This window comes from Artemia sp. Qi Xiang Cuo, chromosome 3 (genome assembly GCF_049724085.1).
Source record: "Artemia sp. Qi Xiang Cuo chromosome 3, ASM4972408v1, whole genome shotgun sequence".
Lineage (NCBI taxonomy): Eukaryota > Metazoa > Arthropoda > Branchiopoda > Anostraca > Artemiidae > Artemia > Artemia sp. Qi Xiang Cuo.
Genome location: NC_142796.1, coordinates 95,152,128 through 95,165,934, shown reverse-complemented (window position 1 = coordinate 95,165,934; position 13,807 = coordinate 95,152,128). Strand labels below are relative to the sequence as shown.

The 13,807-nt window shown below is 34.8% G+C and overlaps 1 protein-coding gene across 1 annotated transcript in view; it reads left to right on the top strand.

Annotated features, from left to right (window-relative positions):
* LOC148954780 (selenoprotein M-like) overlaps window positions 1-9,356 on the top strand; it is a 34,358-nt gene extending 25,002 nt beyond the window's left edge. Inside the window, exons 2-3 of the mRNA XM_089086749.1 lie at window positions 4,771-4,840; window positions 8,140-9,356. Of these exons, the coding sequence (XP_088942875.1) occupies window positions 4,771-4,840; window positions 8,140-8,289 (220 nt within the window). The 3' untranslated portion in view covers window positions 8,290-9,356. The remainder of the gene's footprint in view (window positions 1-4,770; window positions 4,841-8,139) is intronic.
* Window positions 9,357-13,807: the final 4,451 nt, after the last annotated feature.

Here is a 13,807-nt window from a genome sequence, read left to right as displayed (position 1 = left end):
ATTTCTTGGAGCTAGGGAGAAAATTGGCAAAAGCAGCAAAAAATCATAGTTAGTTATATTCCACTTAACTAACACTAATTATTCAAATCTATTCTTTTTTTATGGAAATTTTTTTTTTCACTCAGACATTCGATAACCTTGTGTAGTATTTGCATTAAATGTTGAAAATATATTTCTTTACTACCAATTTGCTCTAGATTCACACATTGGTACTATTGCGGAAAAAGTGAAAAATGGATTTTTTTTTTTTTGGATTTGCAGTTTGTGCTTTAACATAGATAAAGAACCTATAATATGACCACTTTCACTATTTTGCTGCATCTGCTTTGCGTTTGGAGTTTTGTGTCAGAAGACAAAACCATGGCCATGTGAACCCAGAGTTATACTCAGTGGTATCAATTCACAAAAATGTAGAGAGGGGCAAATTTTATGTTTCAAAGTCTAAGTGAGGTTATGGTTTTTGTAAATTTTTTCAATGAAAATACAGAAACTGGCTTTTTCAATGGTAACACCCTCAAAGGTATTTTTCAGTGGCAAATCCGGTTCTTCCTTCTGAACAGATAATTGTAATTTTAGTTACGGCATAGATATAACAATTATAACAAAATATTTTCTCCTGGGCTATTTTTGGTGTGTAGTCCATCCATATATGATTCATAAGGGTTTATTTAACTAAAGAGTCCACTTCCCGTCGATCATGACATAGATAGCGTTCAAGTTTTAGCAACTAAAGTTGTTCCCCCTTTGCACAGTTCACCCTTTTGTACACTTGCTCTGAAGATACAACTTAACATTTAAAGGCTTGTTTATCATTGAATCTGATGAGTATTTGCCCTTATATTTAAGAAATAGTTTTAATTTGGATGTTTAATGTCTAGGCTGTTTGTGAAACATGTAATTGTGTTACAAGTTTACAGCTGTAACTTGCAACGAAAACAAGATGATTTCCTTTGACTTCTTAGTTTCTGATCTCATCTTATCCATTCATCGAGACAAAATTATGATATTGCTTAGAACTTTTTTTTTACAATGATCTGAACTTGCTTAAAATAGGAAAATTACTTATTTTTGCGTGTTTCTGAAAATGAAAATTCTGAAAATACTTATCAGATCCTTTGTATCAGCCTAGTGCCATGAATTTTGTCACTAAAAAAGCTACAAAATCGTAATTTTCAATCTAAAGAAATGTAGAACGAATTTCAACCATTAGACTTCAGAAAAAAATAGCCTTCAGCCAAAAACTTACACAGGGAGTAAATAAACAGGGAACTTTTTTTTTCGGATCTGAGTTATAATATTCGTTTCTCCAAGTGGCGAAGTTGTTTTTTTATTGTTTTTCTAAAGAAAGGAGATACATACTGGTAATCTTTTAACGTTAATTTTTTGGTGATGACTATTTGTGAATAAATTACTGGAAACCTTCCTAGCTTAGAAATGGTGTTTACTCGCTTAGAAGTCAACTGGTCAAGGGGTGTACTGACGAACGAACATTTTTTCGCTCATAAAACGCTATGGCCACCCTGCCTCAATAATTCAGTGATGCTACGGGCCGGAGATAAACTGAAGTTCATATCAAATAGTTCATGAGATCATGAGTTCACTGAGTCTATCATTTCCCATACAAAACAGCTATTAGATAGAAATTTGACTGTAATATACGGTAAATAATGGTTCGTGGTAATAATCAAAATTATCTTCTATGAGAATGGGCCTGCCCCTTCTACTCTACTCTCTTGCTGAAGTTTTACTGTTTCCTCCAATACTTCCTAACAAATGCTGTAAGACAAGGGCAATGGGCTAAAAAAAGAAAGATTTACAAAGCTCCAGAGATAGAAAGTGTTATTGACGCTTACCTCCTCTAAACTGCACTATTTTCTGTTAAAATCTTTTGTAGGACATCGATAATTAATACACTTGTAAATACCAGCTGGCCATATTTGTTGTATACAAAATAATTTCAGTAAAGCGATAGTAAAAGTTTATCCTGGAGAGCAGGAGTCAGGGGATAGATAGATAGATAGATTTATTTTCCATATATAAGTAAAATAATTACATAACAATCTACAAATCCCTACAAAGGCTCCATGGCCTGTAGGAGGGGGATTATGAAAAGATCAAATAAACATTAAACATTTAAACGCTTAAGATTTAAACAATATAAACACAACATTAATATTTAAACATATAAACATAAGCATTTGAACTTTTAACATGTAAAGCATTTGCTTCATAAAAAAAAGAAGAGTTCACTAAATAAGCTTTATCAAACTACAGTGAATCACAACATCTGTAAAAAAAAAAAATTAAATGAAAAAAAAACTATTGGCAGCAGACAAAAGTAAAGAAAATTAATCACATGAAAACAAATATTTTTTTACTAGTCTTTTGAAGGTGCCAAACGAGTGGCATTCTCGAGCCGAATCGGGAAGGGTGTTCCATGTCAAATGACACGCAACAAGAGGATTAAAATCAGATCTTATTGTTGGTGTATGAGGAATTTGGGTATTTAGAGAACTACGGAGTTGATAATTTGACTGATCAGATACAAAAGAAGACGTAAATCTAAGGGACCTAGGAATATCACCATGGAGCTGAAGAAAAGCGAAAGACGCACAGGAAAGAATATAAAGATTTTTAATATCAAGTAATGGTTTAGTTGCCAAACGATTTACATCCTGGATAATATTTATAGCTTTATAATAAGTATTCGAAAGCGGTTTGAGAAAAGAAGGGAAAGTAGATATACATATGACTGGACAATAGGAAACATAAGAATGAATTAAGCTATTAAATAGGATTCTTAGAATTGGTCCAGAAAAGTTATGTTTGAGTTTTCTTGGAATACCGAGGTTTCTGCATACCTTCATTTTAATCAAATCATTATGGTGCTTAAAAGATAAATTTTCATCTTGGAGGATACCTAGGAAACGGATATGGCCATCCTTTGGTCTACTAATAAAGCCTTTGGATATATGAATTTCAGATAGTTGAGGACAAGCCTGAGATATTCGAGAAAAAACTAAAAAACTAGTTTTAGAAACATTTAAGGCAAGAGATTTAGCATCAAACCAAATTGAAACTCTCAAAGAGGTCCACTAACTTTGTACGAACCTCATCCTCTGTTCTCCCAAAAGTAATAAGTGCGGTATCATTGGCAAAAGTAGCAAGAGAATCCGAGATATGCAAACTATAGTTATGGGTAGGGGAGACTGTTGGATGAAATAGACGACAGCAATAAAGAGGATTTTTATTTCTAACTGCAAAAATTAGGTCATTTATATAAATTAAAAACAGTACCGGCCCTAAAACTGACCCTTGAGGGACCCCCTGGTCAACACTTGATGGTGAGCGAAAAAGTGGATCAACATAAATTATTCTACCAGACAAGAAAGACTTGAACCAATAAAACGCACTACCTCTTACGCCAAAATGAGAAAGTTTAAATAGAAGAACATTGTGGGTTAAAGAATCAAAGGCTTTACGAACATCCAGAAACAAAGCAGCAGGAATCAAATGGGAGTCTATGGCAGAGTGAAGATAATTCAGTAAAACTGCACAAGCATGCTCAGTCGAATGATTTGCTCGAAAACCAAATTGAAAATCGTGAAAAAAATCTTTAGAAGTAAGAAAATTATTAAGACGAGAAAGCATCGCCTTCTCAAATATTTTTCTAAACACGGACAACAAATAAAGTGGCTACGATTAGGCTTGATAATTTCGTTTCCCCCCCCCTTATATACCATGAGGACTCGAGCATGCTTGTTCCTACGTGGGAAAAATACACTGCTATAATGAGGTGGGAATAAGATTTGTTAATGAAGAAATAATGGAAGGAAGTATGAACTTAATTACTTTAGTAGGAATATTATCAAGGCCAGACGACGAACAATTTTTCAATCCTATAACAATTTTAGCAATTTTTTTCTCCGTCGCTGGTTCCAAAAACATTGACTTCATACAAGGTGACCCAAGATAAGACCTGAAGTTGGATCCTGAAGGAGAAGAACCAACAGCCGAAGAGGTCCTTTTACCAATATTCGCAAAATATGAAGTAAATGCATCTTGGACATTCAGTTCACCTTCGATGATTTTGCCATTGAGATCCAAAAAAGAAGGGGCTGATGGAGATCGAAAAGAGGGCCTTAGGACAGAATTTGTAACCTACCAAGTTTTTCAGATATCTTTACCGCAGTCTGAAAAACAATTAAAATAATACTGGAGGTTAGCGTTTCTCAACGCAGAATTATAAATATTCATATAAATTTTAAATCGCTGAAAGCAAATAGCTTTCATTGAAGGGCTAGCAGACTTAAAGGCCCTCCAGAGATTATTTTTTCTCCTACAACTCCTAAGGAGACCAGGGGTCATCCAAGGATTTAGGGGAAAAGCATTCTTAGACTTACGATTAGAAGGTGAAACAGAACAAATATCAAGAACAGCGTCTTTAATAGACTCATAAAAAGTATCAAATAAATTACAAAAATCAGAATCACTCTCAAAACCACCCCAAGGAATTTCTGCCAATCTTGACCTAAGAAGCATCAATTCCACTTCACTAAACCTAAAAGGCCTCTTACCAGACTCACAAGTCCTCTCAATAGTCAGTTTATGAAAACAGTATCTAGAGTAAACAGGGAAATATGCCAAATATTTTCGGTTCATTTTACATTTCAACCTCGCTCTTTACTCTCATTTGAAGAATATTGTTCTTTTAATACATTGTTAATATCAGGAACAATTGTTATCGTTTTTTTGTTGTTTTTTTTACAGTCACAATGTGGAGTTCAAAATGGTAGCTGGTGCTTCGCCGAATTTGAAGCTTCTCAATCGACTTGATCAGGTGAATTTTAGATTAGCTAGATTTAAGTTAATGTGACTAGACTCAATTCTGCTCACTTTGAGATCAGATGTACGTTTGTCACCATGTACAAGAGCAACTAATTAACACTGACTGAATGGACTGGAAATTAATGGACAATGACTAATTCAGTCAATTGTTGACTAAATTAAAATTCAGTACTTTTAAATATTCTGTAAAACAGCAGTTGATGAATAACCAATGAAGTCTTTAGAAGTTAAACGACCCATTTCTAACAGCAGTTACAAAGTTGTCAAATAAACGTAAACAAACGTTGGTCTTGTGTTGGTCATGATGTAATTGAATAGAAATTAATCAAATTTGAAAAAGGTTTTTCTGTTACTTCTAAAGCTCAAATGGTCTGTGAACAAGACTTTGAGGAATCGCCCCATCTGGTAAGGCATTGATTATCCAAAGTTAAAACCTATTTTTGTAGAATCTTTCAAGCTTTAGATCAGTGGCGCATTTTGCGACAATGAAGGAAAGACAAAATGCATTTTTGATATCTAGGGGGAACAAACTTGTTCTTTTATTTATTTTTAAATTGAAATACCAAATGGTGTCTCAATGAAAAAACCAGAAATAGTGTTTTCTTCAGAATTGGGGGAGGGGTCAAATTTACCTCCTCTCCCCAACGGACGCTCCGTGCAATATACGAGGGAAAGGAGCGTCGGTAATACCTTGAAAACGGCTTATTGGGCCTTAATTTGACCAGCACATCCTTTTTTTAAAAATTCAATTTTCCTAGTTTCATTCACCATTTTTAACAATAAGCTAGAACTTTTTTTGTAAAACGTAATGGTAAAGGAGTGGAGATACGTATTAACTTTAAAACGTATCCTCGGACCCTAATTGAACATGTACATCCTTTTCTGAAATTTCCGGGACCTTGAAAAGTTAGTGTCCCGATATGGGAAGGGTTTTGGTATTATCTTTAATTAAAGCTGTTGATTTGGGCAGCATCATAGAGAATACTGGATCTACCAAAAAAGAAGTCATAACTAGAATAGGTCAAGCTAACACAGCCTTCAATCGACTGAAAAAATCTGGAAATCCAAGAATTATTCAAATCGCCTGAAGCTGTGCTTACTCAACAGTAACGTTTTACCAGTTTTCCTGTATGCCGCTGAGACTTGGCACTTAAGCATTCAACAAGAGAAGAATGTTCTTGCTTTTGAGAACAATTGCCTCCGGAGGATTCTGAATATACATTGGTCGGAAAGAGTCTCAAACGATACCATTCGGAGAATCACCAATCAACGACTGATAACCGACACCATCAGATCCCGTAGATGGAAGTATCTCGGGCACGTTTTAAGAATGGAAAACCATAGAGTTCCGAAGTCTACACTTGAGTGGCAGCCAATTGGAAGCCGGAAGCGAGGAAGAACTCGAAACACATTGAGGCGAACCTACAACAGTGACATATCCTGCCTGAATGCCTCTCCAATCAGATTGGGAAGATGTCTACGCAGCGGCTCATCTCAGACCCGATTGGCGAACATTCACTGATGAATGTTCATCAGTGAACATTAATTCTGTCAATATTCGATTAATATTTTACCTGACAAAAATAGTGGATAACAGCCCCTTGCATATTTGGAGGATCTAAAATCTAAGGTGATACACCGTTGAAATAGTCAGTTATTTACCGCTGCTACTTTCCAAATATGCAAGGGGCTGCTATCCACTATTTTTGTCAGGTAAAATATTAATCGAATATTGACAGAATTAAATCAAATGTAATTCTTTCAAAATTGTCCTATATTTTTTTTTTTGTATAAATCTTTTACTTTTACTGTCTAGACAGATTGCTCCCTACCCATAAAAATATTCTTGTGTGGGCACTTTATCCCATCCAGTTCATGGGCCTTCTATAGACCTGGAAACAATTTGTTGGATCAAGAGGGCCTAGGTAATTTCAAAAAGCTTTGTCTTGCTATTGTTATGTTCCAACTCGAAATATTTGAAACAGTTGAAAACTGTTGTCCTGCATGGTTCTAGGCGTACCCCCCCCCCCCACCCCCGAGGTTTGAGTTATCAACAGGGTAAGATAAAGGTTAAAGACAATAATTTGAAACTACGATATTAGTGGCAACTTAAGTAGATTCTGCCTATGATGGACGTGCGCAGTGATAACAGGCTGGAACTAAGAAGTAGGACTAATTACTTTCTGTGAACTTGATCAGGTACCGAGAGTTGTAATACATGATACAAATTTACCCCTTGGTATTAGAAACGCACCCACAAGGCATACATCAAAAGGTTTTCCCCATCTGAAGTACCTTTCTAGTCTTTTTAGTTTAATTTCAATAACATGGAGTCAAGTTCTAAGTCAGAACCAAGAAATAGGATGGACAGAACTCCTTATTTCAAATAAGCATATAAACTAATTTCTTTAACATTTGTCTTGCTCTGCTATGATAATTTAACCAGCATCCTCTCGAAACACGAATAGAAGACTTAAACAATATATATATATATATATATATATATATATATATATATATATATATATATATATATATATATATATTAAGTAGGAAATTCTAGTTAATATATTCTGCCTTTATTTTGTAATGCGGGTAGAATGTCTCAAAGCTCCTTTTTTTCTTCATTCTTTTTTTTTGCATTCCCTTTAGGAGCAAAATTTTATATGTGAGGGGAATTTTTCAGAGGTAATTGTCTGTAGGGGTGGATTTTATGTGCATTAAGCAAATGAAAATTTTAAATTAGTTTTTCCAGATTAAATCTTGTCATATTTTTATGCATTACCTGCACGTAGGCCAAGATTGGGATCCCTGCTCCTGATATTTCATTCTCCTAAGGATATATTTTTACTGACACCCCTCTCCGCCCCAGCCGTCGTTATAACGGTCTCACTTGTCTGTGTCTATGCTTTTACCTTTCTTAAAACGTGAACTTTTTTACATAGCCGTGTCTATTGGTAATTAGTTTATTTTGCCTCTCTTTTGCTTAATATTCCCAGAGAGAAACAACAAGATTACTTTCCACAGCTCACTAGTAAAAAGTGTGCTTGAATATCATTGGCTGCATTTTCATAAACCAATCACGTCATTCCTTATCCACGTTTCAAAAAAGGTAGCCAAACAACCCTGTCTTTTTGAAAACTGATTGGTCCTCCTATGCTTCTCTGTGAAATTCGAGACCAGTAAATTGAACGAAAACTTTTTGAGTCCCAAATTTGTTTTTCGTTTTGTTACACGTAGTCCCTCTGTTTCTTTATGGTTGAATTGTATTTGTTTTTTTCTTACTTTTAGGTTGTGGAGATGCTGGACCTAGCTAAACTGAGTCGTGAAGAGTGTAACAAATTACTGGTCAAAAAAGGATTTTATAGAAAGTCTGATCTTAATGAAGAAGTTCCTGAACAACACAAAGAAGGACCATATTTTGAAAGGGAGGATCTTTAGAGGGGTATTCCCTATCATTTGTGTCACTAGGGGCACCGATTTAGGAGAGAGAGCAATTGCCCTTTAGATATTAAAAACGCATTTCTTTGGAATTTTCATTCGAAAATACCACCCCCCCCCCCTTCCCAAATTTTAAAATCACCTTTTTTGTATCTTCATAAAAATGGAAAATTCGTCCCCCTAAATTTTTATGAATTGGTGCCCCTACTTATCAGTCAACAGAGCTTTATGTATATTATATTGACTTTTTAATTTCTGCTAACAAATAATTTTGGGAAGATTCTAAAATAAACGTCTAAGAAGTAAATGCTGAATTAAAATAAGCAATAATATTAAATTGTTATTAAAAAAACGACCCTTATTATAATCTTAGTTTCGGTTATTATTGAGTGAGTGAGACCACAGTTACTTCTGTCAATAACCACTGTTTGAACCAGCAAATTTGAATTGAGCTCAGCTCAATTTCCAGTGTTAGTTCTTATGGTTGACCAGGCAGAGTCATGATTGGTGAACAGATGTGACTATTATTTAATTCGGGAATAAATCTTAAAACTACCCTAAATCTCACCCCGTCTAACCCACTAGATAAAAAAATTCCATCCCATATTCGTAAATTACAGAGATCACATCTTTCTCCTATTCTTTCTTCAATTCAAATTGAAATAAGCCAATCTTATAATATGTTTTTGGGTTTAAAGTAGTACATAAAGCTTTGTTATAATTGTGAAAAGATCAAATTCAGATATTAAGTGATTTGGCTGGTCGAAAATATTATCGCGATTGTATATGAAGCGAAATTACCGAAAAATGCAGAAGCATTGGTGATTTGCTGATGTTTTTTGACAATAGTGACAGTATTTGGAACCAGTCATCTGATCAAAAATTATGCTTTTTCTTTTTACTGCCTTTTCTTTCTTTTTTTTGTATCATGGATTTGGGATATTCGTTTTTGTATGTTTAGGCTTTAATTTTTTATGCATTTTAAAGTGCAAGTTTTGCAAGAGTCTGTGTCTTTTTAGAGTGTTTTGTTTATGATAATGGGAGTATTAAAAGAATTTTAATTTTCGTTTCTATTGAATTTAAGTACGTAGATGGAAAGATTGAAGCATAAAGACGTGATGATTTGCATAGAATTAAATGAACTTAGTTAAAATATCCCTGACTAAAAATATTCTGTGTAATTGCAGCCTGAAATCGTTAGGGTACTTCTGTATTATACGGCAAACACTCAAGTTTAAGCTGTGCAAGTAAACTCGAGAATAAACCGGTCTCTTCGTTAGTTTCTTTCAGCTTAGCGTGATACAAGACAAAGACAAGTGACAGAATAGATCGGAAAGATATAATTTGGGCTTTATATTTGCACATTAGGGGGGGGGGGGGTAAAGTATTTAAACAGTTTGAAAACAATTCTTATTTCATAATATGCAGAACAATTGTACCCAACACATTTTGGATACAGACCCGCTATCCTTAAAAATTGGAACTTTGGAGAAGAAGAAAGATTATGATTCCATATTTTGTATTAAAATATATACTTTGATTCCATTGGTTTGCCTTGTGAAGTATGCTTTTGTTTTAGTAAGCAAAACCAAATTAGTCCTGTTCCTGGAGAGACATATTAGGCTTAGGTCTCTAACAGAAAAACAATTTTTACAAAATACAAACGCCGCACTTATGAAAAAACAAATAACCCCATCTTTTTAATTAAGATTGGTTTATAAACCATATTAAGCTGGGAATCCGCCCTGTGGTAGCACAGTGGAATGATGCTCCTTTTGGTAACATGGGGTCCGGGGTTTGATTCCAAGGTTAGGCAACAGGCTTGCTACCTATCCCTAAAAAAAGTAGCAATTGAAGCGCCGTTTCGACACCCTATGCGGCATCAATGGCTCTAAAAATTTATGTTATTTTAAAGCGAGAAACTTGCACTAAATGAGTTTATTCCAGTCACATACATATTAGAACTTTCGAACATTCTCAACCAAATTTTTTTTTAAGTATTGATCTGATAGCATGGGGAGGTGTATAGAGGTTACCCAGGGCTAAAAAGATCATGGGAGGGGGCTGGTTACCTTACGATCATTTTGGTCCTTGAAAAGAGCACTAAAACTTTTTGTTTCCCTTTAAGTGAGCCCTCTCATGTCTCCACGGTCATGCCTTCTGTACAGAGTGGTAAGAATAAGAGAAAAAAATAATTCGTGTGAGGTACGGGATTCTTTACTAAGGCAAAGCTAATGCCTTACCTCTGATTTTCAAAGCATCAAGTAACACATATAAAATGTACAGTCTTAATATTGTAAATTGGAATAAAACATGGTCGTGTACATGCTTAATGTGATCTCCGGTTTAATAGCCTCGTTTTGTATTACTTTCCTATGTTTGTATTTATAATGGTAATATCCGGAGCATTTTATATTCAGTAAGTTAAATATAAAACAGTTTTGCCTCTTTGTTTCATGTCTACTTCTAAACCTAATTGCTTTATATTCTCATGTTCATGCCATTTTCTTTAATTTCACGCAGTATTTACATAAGTAGTTTTTTTTTACCCTGACTTTCTATTTAAAACTTGGTTTTAACTATAATTTTCCAGATGCGAGTTTCTTTTTTCTTTCTTTTGTAGTTATTTATCATTGCCTTATGTTTAAAGTTGCTTAAATTTTTTTTCCTCGTTGATAAAGGCTTCCAGGCGTGAAGTCAAAGTATTCGGACTTTTGTTAGTATATGTGTATTTTGCAACGCCTTAGTTTTACCTGCTATTTACATATTTGTACTTTTTTAATTATGAATTTAATGCCGGCTTGGCAGTTCCAAATGCTGTTTAAAACTTCTTTTTCACATCTTAAGATCCTGTTTCTAAATATTCTCCCTCCTGCTATATTGTTTTTGGAAATAGTTGGCAAAGCTTTCTTAAGAGTTCTGTTTCTGTGAGCTATCAGGAAATTGTTAATAACGATTGGTATACAAAAATCATGGTTATCAACGGCAGAATCGCAAGTTAGAAAGTTTGCTTTTGATAGTTCAGCAACGAGTGAATCTAAGTCAAAAGTAGATGAAGCGCTTCAGACTTTTTTCCTTTATATTTATACCACTGCTAAAGAACCTATTAGAGTATTTCAGTTGTACATATACCACATATTTAAGTTTGTTACCTGCTTAACTGGATGAAGAAGGCCAATATCGGCTATTTTGCGCAATATTACCTCAAACAGATACTCTTCTTCGTGCCTCCGCCGCCACAAAAACTCACCCAAACTAGGAGTCTAACAGTAAATTTTTGGTCCTGCAGTGTTGTTCATTGCGCTGTTTTGCCAGACGCCAAATATATTTAATTGGTTATATGTATGCATCACAGTTAGAACAGACGGAGTTGTGTGTTTATCGTGTATTGTTCGTATCCTAATTTTTGGTGGAAGCGTTCTTTTACATTAAACACTTCAAATAATAATGTGAATACGTTCAGCAGTAACCATATTACAGATTCGATTTTTAGCTATCCAAAGATATATACGTTTCTTATTGATTCCTATTTGGTAACAAGATGTTAGGGTTATATTCTTAAATACTTCTATCATTAAATTTCTGTAATTTTTTTTTTTCCAGTTTACTGCCAATTGATTACAATGTTTGTATTTTACTAAAGTTATCAGGAAAGTTACACTTTATGGAACTCCATGATGGTATCTTTTTAGCTCATTCTTTGCTGATTTTCTGCACACGTTCCTTATTTTCAAACTTGGCGCCCGCTAAGGGTCGAAACTGTGGGTGTATTCAACGTCGTGATTATAATTCATGATGGGTAATTTTTTTTCGCTGAAATCTGTTCCACATCACCGATATTAAAAATAATAGGCCCCGCCCACTGCTTATTCCTGTTCCTCGTTTGGTAAAATAATTAATTATTTTTAATTCTAGTCGGGAGGTGAATTACAAATGGGTTAGCACAATAGAAAGTTGATAAATTTCTGTGGATAGAATACTGCAATTGACAGACTAGATTTCAGATTAATTTGTAAGAATGTCTATTCTCATAAATTTTGTATGACATTTGTTATTTTGAAAATAATTGATATTTTATAGGGATATTTGTAGTTCAAACCATAGGCTACCACTGAAATTAGTTTCTTAGCCTAGGCTACCTCAACCAAACTATTGGTGTAGTTTGAGGTCAGAATTTATTGAGACATGATCTAACCTACTATGGAATATTTAAACAGATAGAAAGTGACTAAATTATTGACCTAGTTTTGGGTATAATAGTACTGAATGATAGATCTTTCCTTTTTTCCATCAGTTTCATAGTTAAACCAGAGTCTCAACCATTCAATTATTTTGTGCAAAAACACTTTTCATGACAATCTTGGTTTGTCATGGTTGCATGCATGGCTGAGCTTAACCAAACCCTTTGGCTGAACTCAAACAGTCTATTTGGCTGATGCAGAAAAAAGCCTAGGCTATTTGGTAATATGGCATATTCTGAGTTTTTAAAGTACTTAGCTGGGTAAAAGGTGAAGACACAACTACATGCAGCTTTGCCACCTTTTCATGTTGATTTCTAATATACTGATTGTTACCATAGCACACCCTAGACCCCACCCTCTAATGGGGCCAGATAGAGGCATAGGCCATAAACAGAACTCAGTTAATTTAGTAAATTTAGAGCATTTATATTACTTAGCTAGGATCATGGCAAACACACCTCTCAATACATCTTTTTATCCTCTTTTTAAAAAATACTAATCATTTCCAGTACTAACTCCATTTTGAGTCTTTGAAAACAACCCTTTGCAAAGCTGTTCACCTTCTTGAAGTTAGGATGATGCCCCCCCCCCTCTTTCTATACTATGTTAGGGTAGGGAGACCATAGCGGATATGTTATTTGGCAAAAGGGTTGCTCTATTCTGGACCTTGTGAAGTGCTTCTATCACACTTGGAGTGCAGGCTTGCAATCAACATACCAAATTCAAAATGAGGATGAACAATGGCTGTATAGCTTCTTTATGACTGGGGTGGTGACTCATCACTTCCTCAGAACTCTGAATTGGAATATATGCCTGATAAAAAGATGTCTTTTTGTTAGGCTCCCTTTGCTACACTTGGCCTTTGGTTCTGGCATATCACCAGGGGCGCCATTCGGGGGGGGGGGGCAGGGGGGCCAGTGCTCGCCCTAATTTTTCTGGGGGGCCCAAGCTTCCTCCCAAAAAGGCCTTTTTTTCTTTGACAAAATATACAGGAACAAAATTACTATTAGCAATTAGTCAACATTTTGAAACTACTACATTTATATCTAGATTAACTTAGATAATAGTGAGATTAATAGTGCAACTGGGTCGTCCAAGGGTTGAAGTCACAGATCAGTTTCTGATTTTATTGATTCAACATCTTTCTTATGTGCTATCATGAGCAGTGTTTCCACTTCTACTTATTTTGGTAGTAGAATACTTATTTTTGGAGGCTTAAGTTTTCGTGCCGGCCAAGTATTTTTGGTTTTGATTCCGTTGAATTGTAATCCTATAAT